This window comes from the organism of the source record quoted next, unplaced genomic scaffold, assembly GCF_019419815.1.
Source record: "Pyrus x bretschneideri cultivar Hongxiangsu unplaced genomic scaffold, Pyrus_bretschneideri_v1 Contig11, whole genome shotgun sequence".
Taxonomy (NCBI): Eukaryota; Viridiplantae; Streptophyta; class Magnoliopsida; order Rosales; family Rosaceae; genus Pyrus; species Pyrus x bretschneideri.
The window spans coordinates 1,632,832-1,652,246 of record NW_025999402.1 but is presented as its reverse complement, the minus strand read 5'-3'; the positions used below and the strand labels follow the sequence as shown (position 1 = coordinate 1,652,246).

Genomic DNA, 19,415 nt, shown 5'->3' with positions numbered 1-19,415 from the left:
AGGAGGTGGTGTGGCAGGGGTCATTGCTTGTGATGCTCAGATTGATTCAAGCCAAAGATTGGCTCGGCATGGGTCAAGGAAGTGGCGTGGCATGGGCAACGGTTTGGGCTGCTTGCCAAAAATGAGGAAACTGCTTGAGTTTGATTTCTCAGCTGCCAAGATCGGAGCTACTGAAGATGAAGTGTCAGATGAGCGAACTGTTAAGTGCAAAATTGGCTATTGCCCCCTGACCATTTGTTGCCTAGTTGATCTTCAAGCATTTGATCTTTTTAGCTATGTGGCCTTCTCGCACTGTAGAGCTTATCCAGATGGGTGTTGAGGAATTAGTTTACCCTCTCGCACTGGAGAGCCATTAGTTTGCCCTCTCGCACTAGAGAGCAATTGGTTTATCCTCTCGCACAGGAGAGCAGACCCATATGAGTGTCAGGGAATTGGTTTACCCTCTCGCACTGAAGAGCAATTAGTTTATCCTTTTGCACTAGAAAGCAAACTCTTATGGGTGTCGGGGAATTAGTTTACCCTCTCACACTGGAGAACAGACCCATATGGGTGTCGGAGAATTGGTTTACCCTCTCGCACTAAAGAGCAATTAGTTTATCCTCTCACACTGGAGATTAGATCCATAAAGGGTTTTGAGCAGTTGTTGTAGACAGCAGTTAAGCCAAGCATATGAGTAACTTCTTGAATCTTCATTGAGAATAAAGAAATAAATCAACTGTGTAGAAACTGCATAACAAACTGGATAATCTTCGGCTTACGAGGCCTTGTTCGTCTAGCTGCTTGAGACTTCGAACTTATTTAGAAAAGCCCAAACAAGGTTCATGGGGTGATAGAGATTTCCCCTGCTTTTGTAGGCCATTTCATTAACCTGTCAAGATACTCATCGCATCGGCCCTCATTTGTCAGCTTCTCAAGGTATTGCTTCCACATCAGGCAGTCATTGGTAGTGTGGCCTGGTCTTTGATGGAATGCGCAATACTTTGTATGATCTAGCTTGGTAAGATCGCCTTTCATGGGTGGCAGCAGTTTGAACCAAGGTTCGTTCTTGAGTTTGCAGAGAATTTGGTCGATTGGAACTGTGAACTTGGTGAATGTTTGAGGCGTCGAATCTTCTTTGGTTGGGGAATGTTCCATGTGCTTCTTTTCCTACTTGTTTTTGTTAGACTGCTTAGCCTCGTCCCATAGTGCATGCTTTTTCTGCCACAGCATACGAAGTTGCTAAGGTCAGTTTTTCTCCCATGATCAGTTTTCCGAATAAAGGATGTTCGGTAGGAAGCCCATTTCTGAATGTTGCCGTTGCTATGTCCTCGTTGTAGCCAACAATCTTGGCCTTCTCTGCTTTGAACCTCTTGACACAGTCACGAATTATCTCCCAATGGTCTTTTTCGATGTTGAAGAGATGGTCGGATGTCTTTTGATTGAGCGATTAGATAAATACTCCTTAGTGAAAACAAAGGAAAGTTCGTTAAAACTTCAAATCTACTGTGGCGGTAAAGTGTGAAACCAATCTTACATCTCACCTTGTAGAGTTGTGGCAAAAATTTTGCACATAACGTGTTGTTGTTCCTGTAAAGGATCATAGTACTTCGATAATGCTTAAGATGTCAATCCGGATCTTCGTCTCCCTTGTACGGAGTGAAGTGAGGCATAGTGAACCCGCGAGGTGGATCTGTCCGCTCGATCTCATTCGTGAATGGTGAAATGCTTATGCTGGTCATGTCTCGTCGAAACACATCATCATCAGCCTCGTTACGTTGGAAATTGCGCAATCGTTCAGTTAGGAGCCTCTCAACTTCTTCTTGAATTTGCCTCTACTGGGGCAGTGGAATTTTCGACTACCCCTTATTGTGACCTTTGGGTTTAGGCCGCTCTTCCTTATGCTCAACTCATCTATGTTACAGCTACAGTGTATGTGGCATGTTCCTAACAGGCGAACGGGCTGCTCGCAGGCTTCCAGTTGAACTTGAGTCGGATTGAGTGACTGTTTCTTTCCGTCTGATGTGCTCCCTACTCCGATGTGAGGTGGAGAATACTCCTTGCGAGCCTAGTTATGAATGAACATTTCGCCTGGAATGTTATCCATGTTGATAATCGAAGTGTGACCTCAACCATGAACGTATGCTTATTAGTGGGCTTGATAGGGAATGCACGCTCCTCCACACGCTAAGATGAGAGTATATGCTATCCCAAGGACCCAGGTGGGAGCGTAAACTGCCAAAACACTCGAATTATGGTTGGTTGATGGGCTGCTTGTAGGACACTGGTAAAGAGGTTCGTCTACCCTTGTCCTACTTTGGGACACCTCATTTGGGGCACGTTGGATCTCGATGTGTTGCAATAGTTCATTCACCAAGGTTATCTGTTGTGCAAGGGTGCTCGTCAACTTTATGACTTGTCAAGACAAATGTTGCTCGCCATTTGGATTAGAAGAGCTTGGAAGGAATGTACCTCCTTGAGCAGTGGAAGTGTAGTAGGCTCCGGGCGCGAGATTTGAATTGGGAAATGTCAAATCCACGGAGAAACGTGGTGAAAATGCCCCCAGTTCAATCGTAGGCCTAGAAATTTAAAACCAGGACGGTTGAACTAATCTTGGACCGATTTGGGCTACTTGGAATGCCACCAAAGCAGGCTGGGCCGCGAGAATAGGCTGTTCGGCGGGAGCAGGCTGAGCCACGAGAGTGGGTTGCTCTGCGAGAGCAGGCTGAACCATAAGAGCAGGCTGGGCCATGAGAGCAGGCTGGGCCAAGAGAATGGGCTGCTCAACGGGAGCAGGCTGGGCCACGGGAATAGACTGCTCAGCGTGTGGAGCACACGGGTGCAAGGCTTCGGCTGGACTTGGCAACGCATTGGGCTTACATTGGGCATGGAGTGACTTGGCATGGGCCGTGACCTTGGTGTTGTGGGCCTTGGATGGCACGGCTCGGGCCGTGGTGGTGACAGCATGGACCTCGCTGGGAGTGGCTACCATGGTAGCCACCGCAATGGTTCCCGTGGTGGAAACTTGTGGTGGTGGTGCTGCTCCACTTATTGTCACATTTAGCCTCGTGGATCGTCCCAGTCCCATCTCTTGAATATTGGAATTTTCACTTTTTGAATTTTCTAAATTTCTAGCCATTGTACTTCTCTTTTACGTTTTATCCAAGAATTTTTGCAAATAAAAAATTATAATAATAAAAACATATGAAAAATCTACAAATGGACAAGAAAAATAGAAAAAACTTGGATGCAAGAGTCTTCTACGAGTATGGGACTTAGCAAGAGTATAGACCTAGGTTTTTCGAGAAAATGGGGTAGTATATATAGGGCATGGGGGGAGAAGGTGGCCGGCCCTTTGTGGTGTTTTTTAGTGTATTTTGTAGTTAATTGGTAGTTTAATTAGCCATTAATAGATTAATTAGGTAATAAATCTATTAATTAGCTAATCAACATAATTTAAAAATGAATGTTTTGGGGGTTACCTTGTGAAGAAGATGAATGGAATAGGTTTTGAATAAATACACTTTTGACTTGATTGTGAGATGATTGTTCATTGCTCGCGCGTGCGAATTCCCGTGCTTCTCAAGGGTAATTTTATCCTTACAATCTAAAAATCCACGTGTTGTCTCTTGATTATTTTTTGCTCCACAAACGTGACCGTCATTCATCAACGATGTTAAAAATTAACCACACGTTGAAGTGAAGTTAGCAAACTCTATCACTTCCAATTTATTAATAAATGTTGTGTTTTCATAAATAAAAAAAAAAGATAAATGTTGTGTTGATTACAATGAAGGGATACTTTTGACGCATATTCAAGTGAAGTTAAAAGAGTTGGGGAGGAGCTCCTAGAGTCCTTTTCTATAAATATGGGGATGGGGAAGGACACTCTTCTTGGTCTACACAAAGAGTTGCACCAAACCCTGCGTTTGAACTACATTCCTCCTTGCTGCATGCCTGATAAAGTCCTATGTCTAAGACCACACTCGGACCCAGGCACCATAAGCATGCTCAACGTAAACGGATTACAGATTCGAAAAATGGCAAATGGGTGCCCATGACGCCGATTCTGAACGCTTTCGTTGTGAATGTGGGAGATGTTACTGAGGTAAATATGGTAATTGAAATGCACCAAATTAATAAGGAGTACAATGACTTCGTTTAAGCTTCATTTTTTTTCTTGTTGTCATGACAGATATGGGGTAATGGGAAGTACAAGAGCATTGAACATAGAGTCATCGCAAACGAAAGGAAGGCGAGAATATCTTATGCATCGTTTATTTGTCCACATTTTGATGTGGAAATTGAACCGTTGGATCAAATAGAAGACACGTCAAGAATGTACAAGAAAGTCAAATATGGTGATTATCTGATGACTTCCTCAGAGTGGGGATTATAAGGGGAGGGGACACACTGAAATAGCAAAGACTGAAAGTTACGAAAAATGTTGACATTGTCAAAACCCAGAGGACAGAAACCTAAAATAAATCGAGTCTTCAAGTGCAAGTGATGACTTTGAGTAGGCTTGTTAAAAAACTGAATCATAAGCATTGTTTGTGTTGGTTTGAACATGTACTTTTTCCTTCTTCACCGAAAAAAAAAATATGTACTTTCCTTTGGTTTTGGTTACGAAGATGTACTTTCCTCTTCCATTAGCCATGTAAAATAATCAAGCCAAGTGAAATAATCTCTTGCCAACAAAGCCATGTAAAATAATCAGGGCCGTCTTCGGAAATGGAGGGCCGAACACAACGAAATTTTTATTTTTTGGGACTCTTGTTGGCGCGTCCAACTTTCTATATTTAGGAGAAAAAAAATAACGCTCACGAAGATTGCACATTAAAATTTTTAAGGTGTCAATAACAGCCCCTATTTTGTTTAAGGAATAGCGTAGGACGTAATTTTATAATTATGCAAGCAAAACTTCCAGTGAATCCAAACGATATACAAGTGTAAGGGTGAGGGAGAGTGAACGAAATTACAGCAAAAAAGTTTGATACACTAAAACAAGTTCCCTGAGCGAGCTAAATACAGCCAACATAAACGGCCATGGCTATGTTATTAATTCGTCTGTGAGCTGCCATTGGTATCATCTCTGGCACCGGAATTACCGTGAGTGTTTGCTGCGTCGGATGGAGGACCTAATCCTAGCAGCAAAGGAGGAGCTTCTTTCTTTTCAGTAGCGAGTTTTGTATCAGCAGGATTTGGAGAAAAAGCTCTAAGACGAGGTTCAAAAAGCTTGCTAGCTACATCAGGTGGCGGTGCATCTTCTCCAGGGAGAACAAGAAGCCTCTTTTCACGAGAGAAGATGGCTCGTTGTAGCAGGCATTCCACAGGGAGTCCACTAGCTGCCTCTCCTCTCTAGCTGCACCGAGATCCTCAGGAGACATTGAACTGATGCTTTCAATTCGTCCTTGAAGAAGTTGCTTCAACTTCTCATCTTCATCAGCTAACCTACTATTGGCCCCGTCAGTTTTGTCTTGGGCAAGCGTAAGAAGGCCCCGAAGTGCAGCTTCTCGTACTTCTAGATCTTTGCTAGAGGCAAGGTGCAACATTATGCGGGGAAATCCTAGCTCAGTTACTACGTTGCAATCAGAACTATTCTCGTGCAGTAGGAACTGAATCAAGTTCAGGGCTTTCCTGAAAAAAATTGTTGATTTTCAAGAAATTCAATATTGGAGGTACCAAAAGATGAATAAATTAAGTCATAAACAAGGGAAGATTTCCAAAATATATAATTTAATACGGTTTCTCAACATGTTTTAATTCCTTCAAAAAATAAGCAAATAGCTCCAAGTGAAGATATAACGAAAATCCTTGTAACACACCATTACCTCTGGAATCTCACGTTTTCAGAAGCCAAAGCATCTCTTAAGGCTGCATAACCATTTGCCAGACGAAATGCAGTGATACCGGGTTTGTTGTGCCGGATCAAAGCTGAAATGTAAATATTTGCAAGCAAAACCTACATTAACATCCTTGAGAAGAAAGCGCACAACTTAAACAAAACAGTTTGCATGACTAAACAGCAAACACAATTCATCATAACACCAGAATAAGCACGTACAGGAAATTGCGCCGAGAGCTTTGGTTCGAACTGTGACATCAGGGTCAGATGCGAGATTAGTAAACAGATATTCCAAGCCATTCGCTTCCATAACCAGTTGCTGGCTCTTGGGGTTGTTCTGAACAATAGTTGTCACAACTTCTGCAGCCTTGGCGCGGATATTAGCATGGGGATTCTTTAGGTGACCAAGAAGCGGGACCAAACCGCCAATGGAATGAAGATCTAAAACATATACATCAACATCCAATGAGACGCCAGATTACAAATTGCAATTACCATTATGCTAGTAAAGAACCCAAATATTCAATACACAAAACTCCCCTCACTGTAAATTAGACTAGATTAGAATATCGCTCGAATTAAAACAAAACGATCAAGAAAAAGGCTAAGAAATGTACCATTGGCCATATCGATGGACTCAACATGCTCTTGCAACTCATCCAACAAATCTGCCACAAGCCCAAAAGAATTACCATAAAAAAAAACAGTTAACAAATTCGTCGAAAACTCCTCGAAAACAAAGAAAAACGAAAACTTTACTAATTAAATTGAAAAAAGGGAAGGAAAAAACCTTCAATATCAGCAGGAGTAACTCCTTGAGCTTCCAAAACCTGCTCAGGAGTTTGCATTACAAGGGTTATGTCCTTCATCCGCTTCACAACGTCGATGGTCTGCGACTGCACCGCTTCCATAAACCACTTGCGATCCTCCTCGCTATTAAAACACAACCCAATCAATTTAATCTCAATTAACTTAACTTATTTGCGTAATTAGTATTATCTTGGGTGCGAGAGGGCTAATTACCTCAAATTGCGATTGGGGCGAGTGCCATCGGAGTGGGCAAGGCTCCATTTGAGCAGTCCTTCCCAGTTGGGTCCGCCGTCCGCCATTGTTGCTTCGTCTTGGAGGAACAAGAAATTATAAAGGAGAGAGATTAAAGCAGCAGCAGAGTTATATAGGAAGAATCAAGGACGTAGGGTACCGCTCGGACTCCTGACTTCAGAGGTTCCTGAAACGTCCGGTAGGTTCTGGATTGTTTGAGTTGCTCTACGACTGAAAAGAAGACACGAGCTGGAGGGCAACGAGTTGCTGGGCCTTGCCGGCTTGAGAGCTGCTAGTAAGATTAGGTGGGCTGGGATTTTGAGGCCCAATGATTTGTCAAGTAGGAGTTCGCCCTAGTTACGTCTAATCCTTTCAAAATGAAAAATCATTCTCATATGCCTTCAAATATGTCTTGAATATCGAGTATTATCCAGTCTAATCCATCATTTGTATCAAACGAGACCAAATTACCTCAGTCACAAATATATTGCGAACTAACAAAGAAGAGAGAACTTGTTTTTTTAATTTCATGGTCACTTACAAAGAAAGCTCCAATAATCAGATATGAACCAATCACTAGACTGGTTGTGCCATAACTCGGCCAATTCCAGGTATGTTGAAAGTAGAAGCAAATTTAAGGTATGTTGAAAGTAGATACGAATAATTTTCCACATTGGGAGGATTAGAAGGAGACTAGACATGAAGGAAACTTTATCCCTTATAATCCTATTGTTTTTATGAGGATTTGAACAAATAAATTTTCTTAATAAGTAATGCATATTCTACCTTCAAGTTGAATTCAATTTTTGTCATTTAATCCTTCAATATACTTTAAATGTAGTGAGTTATTCATTACGATCTATTCCTATAAGCCAAAAAAAGCTCTAAACTTAACGTTTGAAGATTCCATTGGTTGAGATTTAGAAAATGAACTCGTATATCTATTGCGCTCAACCCATATTAGATAACGACTAACTTAAAAAGTTTAAACTTTATAATAGTAAACCGCTAATACATATCAAACTTACAATACGTACACTACAACTATATGTCTATCGCCTTATTACTTAAGAAATCATGTGACGTTAAGGATATACATATAGTATTGTGAGATGAGATTTGCATTTGCCTCACACTTATTAAATAATTATATATATATATATATATGTATGTATGGGGGAAACGTGGATTATTCTGTCTCCCATGATAATATGTTCGTCTTTTGGTGTGTGGTGGGAGAGCCACTGCTACTCTTTCTCTTCGGTGAGCTGTAAAATGTTAAAAGAAACTCCACACGACATGTCGTCTTTGTGTGGCCCAATCCCCACGACAGTCGACATACCCCATTGCGTATGCAGTTGCGTATATTACTCTCACATACCAATTATTTTCCTTATTGAGCACTTTCCCCTTTTTTTACACTTTGCCTCTAAAGTGTTTGGGGGTTTCAGTGTGGTCCCTAACCATACTTTGGTCTCAAGTTGGTACTTAAGTTTTTCAAGTGTTTGAGTAAAGACATAAAGTGCAGACGCAAGTGTAGCCACATTTACTAGATCGTATGCTCTTTTTCATGAACTCAAGTTTGAATTCTTATTCTTGTATTTCATATTAGTTTAAAGTAAAACATTGTATCCAAAAAATTACATAAAGTGATTTTGCACAAAAGATGACATAATGGCATGTCTACTATCATAATGCCCTCCATCTCTTAACATGTGACTTTTTGTCATTGGATGAGTATTTATGGTAATCGAGTTAACAAAACAATTGGCGATAAGAGATTGTTTAGTGTTTCAATCCGTCATAGAACACCATATTAGACCTAGAATTCTAAGCCCTTCTTATTATATATCAGTATCTCACATAACTAATAGCTCTCTCTATACATTTGATCTTTTTTTACAATTTAAAAATTAATGAGCGTTAAGAGGTGGTCAGAAAAAAGAAAAAAAAACTCTAGATAAAATTTTGTTAATCATTAATTGTGTCGATTTTTTTATACACAATGTTTAAAGTTTAAAATAGTGTTTTCATTTAGACATAATGTTTAAAGTTTAAGCACTAACTTGGAACCGTAAAAAACAAAAGTCGAGGACTAAAATAGAACAACCACTTATATATAGGGGTAAAGTTGTAGTTAAAGCTTTATATCATTCATATTTTAATTTAATTAAAATTAATTTTCGCTTTGGGCCAATGCCAGCGTAAATACCACGCTTTTAAAACGAACAACGCGCTCCGTTTCGCTTCACCCCCTTCGAAACCTTTGTTTTCTCATTTCTCACGCTCCTCTCTCCTTCTCTCTCTCTACCTCTCTCCTCTTTGCTCTTGCTTCACTGGGCCTCCAATCCCACTCGACGATCTGAACCCCCCAGATTTCAATTGTATTCATCTGGGTCGCCGAGCATCGATTCCAATCCAGCAAAGATTCAATCTTTTCCCAATTTCGAAAACGGAGAAGAGAAGGCATCTTTCCCTCTTTCTCTGCAATTTCTAGGGTTTCCGATACCTTCATATGGCTTCCATGGCAGCATCGTCCTACTGGTGCTACACGTGTAACCGATCGATTCAAGTTCGGGTTCGGACCCAAGATTCGATCCTCTGCCCCGATTGCGGAGCTGGGTTTATTGAAGAGATCCCGACCCCGACCCGATCTTCTCCGCTACACCACCCATTTCCCACCGCCGCGATGTTCCTCGACAGCGCCCCGGTTTCTCAGAGCCCGAGCCCGCCTAGACTTCGCCGGAATCAGAGAAGCGGCCGCGATCGGTCCCCGTTTAACCCGGTCATCGTTCTCCGGGGCCCACCTGATACTGAATCTGACCCGGGAAGCTTCGAGCTGTTCTACGATGACGGAGCCGGGTTAGGCCTCCGCCCGCTTCCGTCGTCCATGTCGGATATCTTAATGGGGTCGGGTTTCGACCGGTTGCTCCACCAGTTGACCCAATTGGAAAATGGCGTCGTGCGGCTGGACCACCCTCCGGCATCCAAAGCCGCAATCGAGTCCATGCCCGTCATTAAAATCGCCGACAGCCACGTCTCGACGGAGTCGCACTGTGCCGTTTGCAAAGAGGCATTCGAGCTCGACTCGGAAGCTCGCGAGATGCCGTGTAAGCACATCTACCACTCAGATTGTATCTTCCCGTGGCTTTCAATCCGCAATTCATGCCCGGTTTGCCGGCACCAGCTCCCGACTGATGTGAGAGGCCCTCGCGGCAGTGGCAGAGCATCGCCGGAGAACATTGGCGTGGTTGGAGAAGAAGAGCCAGTGGGGTTGACTATTTGGAGATTGCCCGGTGGTGGATTTGCCGTGGGGAGGTTCACTGGAGGCAGAAGAGCCGCAGAGCGTGAGCTCCCAGTTGTTTACACGAGATGGATGGTGGGTTCAATACGGCGGGTGCTCCTAGGAGGATTTCATGGGCATCTAGAAGAAGGGCCAGAGAGAGTGGGGGATTTGCTCAGGCTTTTCGCAATTTCTTCTCTTTTTTCGGGAGGCTGAGAAGCTCGAGAAGTCGGTCTGGTAATGTGTTCAGTAGATCATCGCAGCGGAGGAGCCAGCGTTGGGCTTTGGAAGACAACTGATTGAGGTTTAGTGTATTGTTTTTATTTTTCGGGTTCTTCTATATTAATGTCGGAAGGCAAAGTTTGTACATTTGTTGTTTGTTTGGTGTAAATAGCAATACATGACGGGGAATTGAAATCGAGACTCCGAAGAAGAGATGGAATTTTTGAATTGGTAGAGACTAGGAATTAGTTTCCCCTCATGTGGGAGGAGGAGGAGGAGGAGGAGTGTGCTGTTGGCATGGACTTGGGAAGTTAGTTAACGGAGGTACTAGGCTTTGTGCTATTATTTGTATTACTGTTAGGATTTTCGGCCGTCACGTGTTGCAGATTTGCAGTGAAGTGACTTAGAAGGTGATGGCTGTTTTTGGTCCATTGTTGTACTTTTAGCATTGTTTTAGTCGAAAGTGATTGCTGCTTCACTTGTTTGATGCTGTTGAGTTGCATTTTTATGTTCATTTCATTTGGTCCAAAATGATGCTCAGAAATCCGCAATTCATCTAAAGCAAACTCTGTTTCAATCCTTGCCAGTTGCCAGCATGATTAGATCGTGAAGGAAACTATTTCCTCTAATCGTATCATTCTGTGGGGATTGAAATGGATAAGTTTTCTTATTGAGTAATTCTTCTACCTTCAAGTTGGACGCAATTTTTTCATTTCTTCTTGAACATAGCGGGTTATCCATTCCAGTCGAAATTCTAGAACACCAACAAGGTAGTATTAGCGACTCTCGATCAATGTTTCAATGAGCACTTGTTCTATCTGAGTAATTCCACTCATGAATATCTTCCTGGCTAAACATCATTGATGTTACCACAGATTTTATTCCCAACCTACAAACATGAATTGAATTACTGCTATAGGCTATAGCGACAAGACATTTATGTGGTCTATAATGTTTGCTTGTAAAACAAGTATTTCTCCATGGCCATTCCATTTTTAGCAAGTTTCTTGTGTTGGATGGGGGTATTGACTTCTGTGTGAAAAGTAGACTAGTGGACGACTCTCGGTCTGCAATACCAAACCTTTACGTGTAATGGCCAAGTAGCTATCTCATGAGTTGGAGAAAATGTTCCCTATCAACGAGATAAACATGTGATTGTATACAATAATACAATTGGTTACACTTAAGAGTCTATTCTGCGTTTCCATTTAATGTCTAATTTACTATATGGACAGTAGATGCTGAGCCATCGCAATCCTAGTCTTGTCCCATCGCCCTCATTGCCAATTATCCTGCTAATCCACAGCAATGCACCCCCTGGATCTTAATGTGCCACTGCCCACAAGGTGCTGCCTCTCAGTCGCTGCCACAGCCTGCTGGCAAGTTTTTACTTCATTGCTTTCACAAGTCACACAACCGTTCGTTTACTTCCAACCATCAGTTAGTGACTAGGCCTCCACAAGATTGAGGAAAAGGAGAGAAGCAAGGGGCCGCTTGGACCTCTATGTTTTATTTTCCTTTTTGTACAAGCGGTGTTTGAAGGTGGCATTCGAACTCAGGATCTCCGATGCAGATAAATGCTCGAAACTTATCTATTGAATCTGTGAAGTTGGCAGCAATGGCGTGGACCCAGCCTTATCTCAAAAACGACAGAAATCTTTGAGTTGTGCTGATGTGGCCCTATCCATTTAAAATTAGCCAATATCCATAGAGCGATAGACCTTGAACACAAACCATAACCTTTCCTCTTCCACCCTAAGAAACTCAAATTACCAAATTATCTTCGAGATGGGATCAATGTCTTCTCCTCTGACAATGATTTCTCCACAACCACTGAAACAGTCGGCAGTGGCGGTCGGCCGGAGCCCCTCCCTCTTCAGAATGCACTTTGAAAAGAAGAAACCGTCAACGGTGGTTGCTGCTATTGGAGATGTATCAGCTAATGGCACCCCTTACCTGATTGCTGGTGCTGCTGCTGTTGCTTTGCTTGGAACTGCGTTTCCAATCCTCTTCTCCCGGAAGGATCTGTAATTACTCATGACTACCCCTCTTGCATTTGATTGGTTTCCTTGTTTGCTAAGCATGATTCCATTTAAACGGAAGCTTGAAATGTGCTTGCTGTGTTGATTCTTTAGGTGTCCAGAATGCGACGGAGCAGGTTTTGTTCGGAAGGGAGGGGCAACTTTGAGAGCAAATGCAGCGAGGAAGGACGAGGCTCAGATCGTCTGTGCTCGTTGCAATGGCCTTGGCAAGCTCAACCAAGTAGACAAAAGATAGAATACTCTATGCCTCTTCCTTCCCTTCACATCCTTGTCTGTTTTGTAACTTTAATCTCACCTGCTGTCAAAGCTTAAAAACAAGATTTCTCTTCAACACTGTCGCATAAAACCTTTGGTTAATCATCACCATGCCATATAGTCCGTTTATAAAATGGATTGTTGATGTGTCATCGATATTCTGTTGATATCATTGTAGCCAATGAAATGTATTGCCATGTTATCAATAATGTATTGATAATATTGATGGTGTATCACTCACATACAAAGGGCATTGCATCCTTCACATTTTTATTAGATAACTGCTAATATATTCTTAATATTGTGTTGACATCATTGCAACTAACAAAAGGTACCAACATGTTATCAATAATGTAATTTATAATATCGATATAATATCTCTAATGTATGTTATCATGCACAACAGCATAGATTACATCTTGCAAATAGCATTTCTAGGCTGCCTGAAAATCCAAGAAACAAGTGAAGTATGTCATGGTTGCGCTACAGGCAAGCATTACATAGACTCGTTTCCCAAGAATCAACCATTGAGAGCAAAACGAACCACTTGAGTTAGGACACTCAGATGTGCGTGGGCCTATGCAAATTCCAACACTTAGTGGCAACTAATATTTCCTCACATTTATTGATGATCATTTAAGAATATGCTAGATTTACTTATTGAGAAACAAGTTTGAAGTATTTCAAGTGTTCAAGAAGTACAAGGCAATGGTGGAACTTCAAAGTGGTTTTAAATTGAAGAGGCCTTGTAAGTGATAAGGGAGGTGAATCACATCAAATGAGTTCACTGAGTTCTGTGAAAGTTTTGTCCTGGAAACACAATTAACTGTTTTCTATACTCCTTAACAAAATGGAGTGGCAAAAGGGAAGAATAGAACAGTTGTGAAAATGGCAAAGTCCCAAGGTATTTGGTTCAGTGTACTACTCACTCATACCAAATAACTTGAGGCGCAGCTTGAGGAGACTAGTGCCAGAGGCATTTTCATTGGTTATAGCACATGTGAGAAGGGCTACAGAATCCTCAATCCTAAAACACTGAAGGTGACAATATCAAGAGATGTAATCTTTGATGAAAATGGCAAATGGGATTAGGAGAAGGGCAAGTTGGAAGAGGTGTGTGTTCTACTCATTTCAAATGAGATCATTAAAGAAGATGACTTAGGGGTGGAAATCTTTGCAAGTGAATTTCCTACTCCTCAGTCTGAGCATTGCTAAGCTCTCAGAATCAACATGTCACTGCAACAAGTTCTCATTGTGGTCCAATTGATTTTGAGAACTTGATTCAACACATTTGAGATGGAAAAGCCTGAGCGAAGTATACGAAAATGCAACATGTGCATTGTTCAGCCTGAGAACTTTGAGGATGCCTCAGTAGATGAGTCATGAGAAAAGCTATGAGCGAGGAGATATCTAGATAAAAAAATAACACATGGGAATTGGTGAACATGTCATATGACAAGCCAGTGATTGGTGTCAAATGGGTGTACAAGGCCAAGTTAAATCTGGATGGGTCAATCCAAAAGAACAAAGGCTAGGCTAGTGGCAAAAGGATATGCACAAAAGTCAGGAGTGGACTACAATGAGACCTTTGCTCCAATGGCTCTCATTGCACTAGCTGCAAAAGAAAGAGAGATTATTTCAGCTAGATGTAAATTCTGCATGTCTAAATCGAGTATCGAAAGAAGAGGTATAAGAAGAGAAGGTTTATACATTGCACAAGGCATTGTATGGGTTGAAACAAGCTCCAAAGAGCATGGTATGGGGGATTGATTCATATTTTGCTCAATGTGGTTTTCAAAAGAGTATCAGTGAGGCAACTCTTTATAGTAAAACCAAAGGTACTGCAGGAATCATCATTGTAGCAATTTATGTAGATGATATTGTCTATACTAGAAGTGATCAAAGTTTGATGGAAGAATTCAAGATTGATATGATAAGCAAATATGAAATGACAGATTTGGGCCTTGTACACCATTTCCTTTGAATAGGGGTTATGCATACTGAATCAAGTATATTTATACACCAGAAAAAATATGCTACTTCTTTGCTCAAGAAGTTTGGTGTGTATTCCACTTGTTCCAAATGATAAATTAAGAAAGGATGATGGGAGTGGTGTTGCTGATCAGCTCAGCATAAAAGGATTGTAGGGAGCTTCTTGTACCTCATAACAACAAGGCCAAATATAATGTATGATGCATGCTTGTTGGCAATGTTTATGCACTGTCCAACTAATAAGCATTTTAGAACTGCCAAAAGAATCTTGACATATGTGCAAGGAAAACTAGATTATGGCTTGGAATATGAAAAAGGGAAAGGAAGTGTGTTGATTGGCTACTGTTGCAGGGATTAGAGTGGTTCTGAGAATGACACTAGAAACACTTCTGGTTATGCATTCACATTTGGCAGTGGAGTGTTCGTAGGCTTTAGTTAAGCAACAACATGTGGCTTTATCTATTGCTGAGGCTGAGTACATCAGTGCTTTAAAGGCTAATGCACAAGCAACATGGCTAAGGTTTGTTCTGGAGGATTTTCGTGAGTTTCAAACTGAAGCAACCCCTTTGAATTGTGATAATACCTGTGTAATAGCCATTGTTGTATAAAAATGTCGTGCGTCTTAACCTCGTACGCTGATAAGATGAATGACTAGGATTGGATGATGTAAATGTTGGGATAATCCCGCTCTATGTAACCGTTAGGGATTGAGCTTGTGATTGGCTCATTCCCTCTCACACACATTTCGTGTGAATTGAATGGAATAGTGAGGTCATAGCCTCTCTGCAAGTTTTTCTAGAAATTCCTCTTCATTCTCTGCAATTTTCTTATCGTTCTCAGTTCTTCTCTCCTTGATTATGTGTACCTTATCCTCAATAGCTTACTGCTTCCATTTCAAAATACTCGAACGCATTGCAGTTATGTTTAAGACTTGACATTCTATTTTCAAGGTTTCAAAAATGGACGCGACATAGTAATTTACATTTATCTTGTGCTGCAGTGTTATTTTTTGCTTCTTCATATACACTGGCGTAGCAGTATGTGGCTTTATGATGTTTGGAGACTCAATCCACTCTCAGTTCACTCTAAACATGCCTAAACAGTTTGTTGCTTCTAAAATTGCAGTGTGGACAACAGTATGGTTCAAGAAACTTGGTTCCTATTCATATATGAATCCAAACTATCGAATTATGCCCTAGTTTCGAATTGCATTTTCATCATGTTTTATTTTCTCGATTATACAGGTTGTGAACCCAATGACAAAGTATGCCTTGATGATGACGCGGTGGCCTTGAGTTTCGAGGAACTCTTTCCCGAAGCGTAGATGGGATCTTACTTAGTTTCGATCTTCGTTCGAACACTTCTAGCTAGTTCTATCAGCTTTGGCTGTGGCCATGAATTTTCATTACTTCGGTAAGTTGTTGAAAACATTTTGTTCTAACCATGTCATATTATGTTGTTGGACTATCAATATCAACTACTAACAAAGTTTATCTAGTTAAGTTTTAATTGACAATCGAGTGACATAGCATATCAGACTAGCATTTACTTTTGGAATAATAAGATAAGGCCAAACTCTAAATATAAATTCATTTTTGTGAATTGGAATGAAGGCTCTGTGATGGCATTGATTGGATCCTTTGCAGCAATGCTAGTGGTGAGTAACTTCTTTCTTATTTTTTCTTATGTATATGTGCATAACCCTACAGTACTATTGGGTGCAGTTGATCAATGAGTTAAATTAATTTAGTTTTTCTTGTGTTCCTTGGCAGGCTGTTGTCTTCCCATGCGTGAGTTATCTCATGATACTCGGGTAGATTAACAAAATTGCAGGTAATTAAGAAGCAAACCATCATTGTACTAAATGAAATTTAATTACCGGAAATCTTGTGTTATAAAATGGTTTTCACAAAGGTTTCTTGTTCTAATTTTCAGGTTGCAACCTGCATTATGATTGTCATTGTCGGGGTGGTGTGCTCCATTATTGGAGCATATTCTGCAATTTCAAGAATAGCTGAACAATTTGTGGAGTGAAATAGAAGGAAGAATTTCGAGTCCCACCTGTATACAAATTTACAAATCATGATTAGTGAGAATTAATTATCTCAAGATGTGCTCATTCGTGTAACTACCGATCAGCTTTACAACTTTCAACTGGGCTCTTAATTCTTTCAGGAGTATTTCTTCCTCAGTTAACACAGCCTAATATACAGAAGGGGCTTCGCCACAGGATAGCTAGCTGAGAGAACGAATGCGTGTCATTCTATTATTGGTTTGTTCGACCATGTAATACAAATTGTTGTACTTCATTAGGACTTAATACAAAATGGAAACAACAAGAGATAAATTTTATTATAACTCGGGTGGTAACTCAAACAAAGCACTACTTGATTTAGGTTAAGATACTGTCACTGTGATATTTTAATTGTAAGTAGAGTAATGTTATTCGTACCATGTTTTTATACCATATTTCTATACCACCTTAAGCGGCATTTGATGTGAAGAAGAAAGACTCCTCGTATATCACAATCATCATTTAATTAATTAGTTTTTCTTAATTATTAGTTTATTAAATAATAAACTAAATTTAAAAATCTGATTAATTCAAATGATATGACTGTCCACATCAAATGTCACCTAACGTGATGAAAATGTGGTACAAAAATATAGTATTAATAGCATTACTCTTGTAAGTAAGTTTTTCTCTGGCCATCTCATGCAGATGGCTTTATTCTACACATGCAACTAACTTGGTCCTTGTACTTGCTCGATAATGGGTTTCATTTGATTCCAGTTTTCTGATTCACAAGCCAAATAGGACCAGGAGCAATCCATTTGGAGAAATGGAGACTAATCATGCAAGAAAAAACATGAGTCCTGGTCCTGCCCCTCGAACAATTCAGCATTACATGTGCAACCGCCCTGAACGTTATGTTTGTAGTATTCACAATTACACATTGGTTTGCACATTGGCTGCCTCACCACCCATGCATATTGGATCTCACAATTTAACATCAACAAACGTAGGCCTAAATATTTCTCTCTTTTCTAAAAGAGAATACCTGTTTAACTCTATATTATATTATGATCATGGTGAAGCTTGCAAGGCCGCAATTGGGGAGAATCTCTCATAAAACATGTTTATACGTTTCGTTCTGTCTCGCTCGTTACAAAATGAGTATACAATATGTGCTGAGCAAGTTTTTCTCCTCTTGCAAGCAATCAAAGAGAAACACTCATAAACAAATTGTCTACGGTTCGTTTTGTTTTGTTCGTTACAAAATGAGTGTACAACATGTGATAAGTAAGTTTTTATTTGGCATGCATCAATAACTTGATCATCATTTCGAATCCACTAAGATCCGTCATATTGTTTTTTGATAAAAAAAAAAAAAAGAAAGATATGTCATATTGTTTGAAGTCCTTATATTTGTAGGGATTTAGAACTCATCTAGATCCAAATTGTGAGAATCTTCATATTTTAATCATTCATTGTGCATCGTACAGTAAAGAATTATTTGACTTTTTTTTATTTAAAATTAAACACAATAGTACCTGACGAAAACTGATCGCACAATATACAATGAATGATTAAGATGTGAGAATTCTTAGAATTCCCACAAAGTACATCACGAGAGAATCCTCTCCCTATTTGTAGGACCAAACCCAAAAACGAAAAGACCCTTAAACCGCAAGAATTGACTTGGGGGCCTCAGGGATTTTGTGTCATGTGATAGCTGTCCATTGCACAGCCTCACACAACGGCCTATACTCCCGTCCCCAGGAGGAGAGCAATCACTCATGGGTCACGTGCAAAACCCTCAAAAAATAAATTCAGAGTCCAACCAACAAAAAGAAAAGGTTGTCCATACTTTTAGCACGAGGATGCCATCATCAAATACCATTCAATTATTCTCACTCTATGCGCGTTAATATTAAACCTAGTAAACCCTTTTAATTAAAAAAATGATAATTAAAAACCTAAGTAAACAAAAGCACATTTTAAAGGGTAGATGAACTATATAGAGTCAAGTCGGCCTCCCATGTGAATTATGGCACCCTTTTTTATTAGTTGAGTATAATAATTTTCAGAATGTCATAAATATCCCAAGTCAATTATGCATTTTTATGTGTAAAATACTGTAATGCGTTATCAAATTAGAATATTGATACCGTAATATTTTAGATGTAAGTAAGTTTTTTTCATAAAAAATGGCATATTTTACCTTGGCATAGAGGGTTACATTGGTGTGGTGATTTTTATTTTTATTTTTAACAAAATATTATTATCTACATTAAAGGGTGAGAGAGTAGACCAAACTTCACAATGAACTAGTAATAATATGATTCAAATCCGTATTTAACCACTTTAAAGAATCTCTCGTTCTGAGAGATGAATCATGCGACTCTAATTGGGTAGAATCATCTAATGAATTTAAATCACTTTAAAAGCTATCTGAAAATTTTACCGTAATCATCTGGTGCATGATTTAGCAGTGGTAACTTTTATAAGGGCAATCGATTTTCAGGTCTCTTCAAACCAACTTTATAGAATGCATGGCTTTAGAATTTTAGTCACTTTAGCTGTAAATAAATATCTTTTTAAAGCGACAGACGCCAATGAACCATGGAATAGAAGGCTTCTTCGAATTTACATAACGATCTAACCATTTAAAAGAGTAGAAAAAAATGTAATTTTTCTTTAATAGTTTGAACTATTCAGTAGTACAAAAAGTGAACGATTGGGATTCAAAAA

The 19,415-nt window shown here is 40.1% G+C and overlaps 2 protein-coding genes, 1 long non-coding RNA gene and 2 pseudogenes across 3 annotated transcripts; 4 read left to right on the top strand and 1 right to left on the bottom strand.

Moving 5' to 3' along the window:
- The first annotated feature begins 3,285 nt into the window (after window positions 1-3,285).
- On the top strand, window positions 3,286-4,427 carry LOC108865836 (annotated as a pseudogene).
- Window positions 4,428-4,853: 426 nt separating this feature from the next.
- On the bottom strand, window positions 4,854-7,009 carry LOC103930915 (hsp70 nucleotide exchange factor fes1). The gene is given in 7 exon segments (XM_048573966.1): window positions 4,854-5,279; window positions 5,282-5,616; window positions 5,811-5,913; window positions 6,044-6,265; window positions 6,442-6,492; window positions 6,615-6,757; window positions 6,848-7,009. Coding segments are annotated over 7 exon segments (1,182 nt in total). The 5' UTR covers window positions 6,934-7,009; the 3' UTR covers window positions 4,854-5,037.
- A 2,173-nt stretch (window positions 7,010-9,182) lies between these two features.
- LOC103930932 lies at window positions 9,183-10,848 on the top strand (annotated as a pseudogene).
- A 1,001-nt stretch (window positions 10,849-11,849) lies between these two features.
- LOC103930931 lies at window positions 11,850-12,907 on the top strand. Its single transcript, XM_048573957.1, has 2 exons — window positions 11,850-12,397; window positions 12,506-12,907. Exons 1-2 carry the CDS (start codon window positions 12,159-12,161, stop codon window positions 12,645-12,647), a joined length of 381 nt encoding a protein of 126 aa, XP_048429914.1. The 5' UTR covers window positions 11,850-12,158; the 3' UTR covers window positions 12,648-12,907.
- Window positions 12,908-16,078: 3,171 nt separating this feature from the next.
- LOC125472465 lies at window positions 16,079-16,962 on the top strand. The gene is made up of 3 exons (XR_007254406.1): window positions 16,079-16,316; window positions 16,432-16,492; window positions 16,595-16,962. It is a non-coding gene; the product is annotated as an uncharacterized LOC125472465 (long non-coding RNA).
- The last annotated feature ends 2,453 nt before the right edge of the window (window positions 16,963-19,415 follow it).